This window comes from Macaca thibetana, chromosome 8 (assembly GCF_024542745.1).
Source record: "Macaca thibetana thibetana isolate TM-01 chromosome 8, ASM2454274v1, whole genome shotgun sequence".
In the NCBI taxonomy this organism is placed as follows: Eukaryota; Metazoa; Chordata; class Mammalia; order Primates; family Cercopithecidae; genus Macaca; species Macaca thibetana.
In genome coordinates, this window is record NC_065585.1 from 98,599,926 (window position 1) to 98,603,345 (window position 3,420).

The following is a 3,420-nucleotide window of genomic DNA, read 5'->3' on the forward strand; positions in this document are numbered from 1 at the left end:
GAAAAATTGGAGCTATCTATCACCCTTGTTTACAATCAGTTTTACTCCAAAGCCACCTCAACCTTCAGCATAGTTACCATTAATTAGCCTTTTTCCAGGTACCTGGAGAGAAGTGGGGGAAACAGGCAGCAAAGTTTAACTTTGCATTATCTGTCAACACTAAAGCCCTTCCAGTCAAAATGAAAAAATCTGACAAGCATGACCAACAGTTACAGAAGATTAAAAAGGAAGCTCAGATGATCATAATTTGGGTGGTATATAGATATATTTATCCAAACTGTATTGCATAATTATTCTTTCTGTACAAATATTTTCACAACTTGCTCTCGGATCTGCTTGGTCCTGACTCCATAAATGACTGGGTTAAGGTCAGGTGGGACAACCACATACAGGTTAGCCAAAAGAATATGGGTATAGCGGGGAACGTTTTGGCCAAAATGATGTGTCATAAAAGAACAAAATGCTGGTATGTAAAAGCACAGCATAACACAGACATGAGAACCACAGGTATGGAAGGCCTTCAGTCGGACATCTTGAGAAAGAAGGCGAAAAACAGCTCGAAGGATAAGCACATAGGAAGAAGAAATTAGGATCACATCCACAATAATATAAGAAATCACCATGAGCCCATAGATTATGTTGATCTTGATAGGTCCACATGCCAACCGGGCCAGACCCATGTGCTCACAGTATGTGTGAGGTATGATGTTATGCCCACAGAATGGCAGATGCAGAATGAGTAACACAAATGGGGTTACAAGAACTAAATTTCTTCCAACAACCACAGAAGCTAGGATACTGATGGTTTTATTAGTGAGGATCATGGTGTACTGGACAGGGTTGCAGATGGCAACAAAGTGGTCATAAGCCATGACCACCAACAGAACAGTCTCCATGCCTGTAAACATGTGAATAGAGAACATCTGAAGAAGGCAGCTCCCAAAGCTCATCTCTTGGAGTTTGAACCAGAAGATTCCTAGCATTTTGGGGTTAGTGGATGTGGACAGACCCAGATCAATCATAGACAACATGGCCAGTAAGTAGAACATGGGCTGATGTAGACTGTGTTCGGTTTTGATCACAAAGAGAATGGTCATATTCCCCACAATGGCAATCAGGTACACAATACAGAATGGGAAAGCAATCCACATACGTAAAGTTTCCAGTCCTGGTATTCCTAGCAGGAGAAAGAAGTGGGGATAGAAGTGGGTGTCATTGATAGAAGGCATCCTCCCAGCAAGTGTCACAGAATTCCTAAGTAAGAAGGATCTCAATTTCTTTAAGGTCCTCCTTTGTCAAGTTCCTGAAGCAACAGAAAAACTCTTATCAGTGTGCTAGAAGTAATGGTATAGGTGGTTAATTTACATACACTTGAGATTCACTTTTTTCCAGAGGGTAATGGAGGAAGCCTCTCAACACAGATTATTGTTCTGAGATCCATCATAGGAAATATTGCTCATGGCTTTATGTTTTGTAATCTTTGAGATATTTGAAAGAACTGGAAAAACTTCATAATGCAATGCATATTTATATTAAGGCATTCCCTTCCATTACTTCCCTAAGTAACCCTTCTTCACTTTTTGGAAAATCACCATCCCATGTGTTCTTCAAAGTGTGGTTTTGAGATCTTTGGGGTTTTCTAAGTACCTTTCCAGAAGCTCAAAATCTCAAAACTACATTTATGATAAAAAATTTGTAGCCATTCTCACTCTCATTCTCTCATAAGTACGTAGTGAAATTTTCCAGAGGTTGGATGAGATGTTACCATAATAGATTAAATGAAATTGTAAATGATTTATGAGATTTCAGCTCTATTATCTTAACTTAGACAATAAAAATATTTGCAAAGGAAAATGATGCCATTCTTACAACTAATGTTTTGAAAAGTAGTGATTTTAACAAAAAGTATCAAATATGTTTTTGTATAATAGTTTGTTAATGTTATTTTAATATTAAACATTTAAATTTTGCTCTAATGTCTAATAATATAAATATTATGGATATAATTCAGAGAAACTAAAACTCTTTGAGTATCTTAATAATTTCCAGAAATGACAGATTCCTAGTACAAAGGAGAAGTACTACTGTCTGCCACTTTCTATGTTTTGTTATAATATAAGCATAAGGATCTTATACAGTGACATCACATTAAGTGTAGTTAATCAGTCTCTGTTAGAACTTTCCTGGTTCTAACTCAGCTAAACTGACCAGTGCATTTCTGTTATGGATTAATTGCTAGTTTTGATGTTTCTAAATCTTCATGAACAATCTGGTTTCTCCAATATCCTGTCATTCTGATTCCCTGATATCCTTCCAATAAAATGCCTTGCATGTATCTGCCAAATTATGTTTATCTTCCTTACAATCTATAACATCGATGAGTAATATTTAAAAAAAAATCCCATGTCCCAAAATTGTGTCTAGCTTCAGGTGTAAACAGATAAATATTTAGCATATTTTAATATTGAAATTAAAATGTTTTTAAGGACTTTTCATTGCTTCCTTGACAATAACAAGGAAAATTTCCTTATTTCATCTTTGTGTCCCTAAAGACACTGTACAATTCTGTAGCAACTAGTGTAACCTGGATTGTATAATATTTCTGCATGTATTGGCCTTATTTCTATGAAGAAAATAGCTGCAACTAAGAGTTGAGAACCAGAGGTAATCATTGTAATATGCCCAAAACTGCCACATGAATGTCGGTTCCCAGTTGTTCAGTATTCAATTGAATCATAGTTGGAGTTTGTAATAAGTGTGCTTTTGTTTGTGTGTGAGTGTGTGTGACAGAGAGAGAGAGAAAGGGAGAGAAGTTTGGAGAGATAGGAGTAGAGAGAGAAAACATGTTTTATTATTTATGTGGCTGCATACACCAGTTGTCCTATGACTTTGCCAGGTAGTTATTTTACAGCAGAGGCCCACAGGCAAAGGGGTTAATAATTCCCCATTCTATATGAGAAGAACAAGAACATCTCTTTGTCCCCGAGGAGCTGAGAGAAAATTGAAAAAAAGAACATAATGTTTGCCAGTATTGAGGAAAAGATGCCAGGCTGAAAAACCAGAGGGCTGTGGTTTTTGTGATTTCACCTGGAAGAGTCTGAGGAAATAGCTAGGATGATGTGTTGTGAGATTTACAATCCAGAGTCAGCCCAATCTTAAGGGTGGTTGTCTCAACATGATACTTTACCAACTGAGAAAAACATTCCCAGGGAGGTGGCAAAGGGGACACTTCTCTGACAGTACAATTCAAAGCTGCTACCACATCCACCCTCTCACAGTTTTACCTGAGTTCTTGCCTTCTTTCTGTCATAACTTTATGCCACAGTAGCAGACAATGTATGGCCAATAACCTCAAGATCGTTTTTTGAGGACAAATTATTAAGTTTATTCTTCTTTAGATATGCACATTGACAAAGATCC

General features: G+C 37.0%; 1 protein-coding gene across 1 annotated transcript; it reads right to left on the reverse strand.

The window, feature by feature from the left end:
* Positions 1 to 290: 290 nt before the first annotated feature.
* LOC126960767 (olfactory receptor 52E4-like) lies at positions 291 to 1,229 on the reverse strand. The gene has a single exon (XM_050800428.1). It carries the CDS (start codon positions 1,227 to 1,229, stop codon positions 291 to 293), a length of 939 nt encoding a protein of 312 aa, XP_050656385.1.
* Between the last annotated feature and the right edge of the window lie 2,191 nt (positions 1,230 to 3,420).

What these genes read in the sequence shown, in the direction of transcription:
- LOC126960767 (XM_050800428.1), bottom strand. Translation starts at nt 1,229, where the DNA reads ATGCCTTCTATCAATGACACCCACTTCTATCCCCACTTCTTTCTCCTG.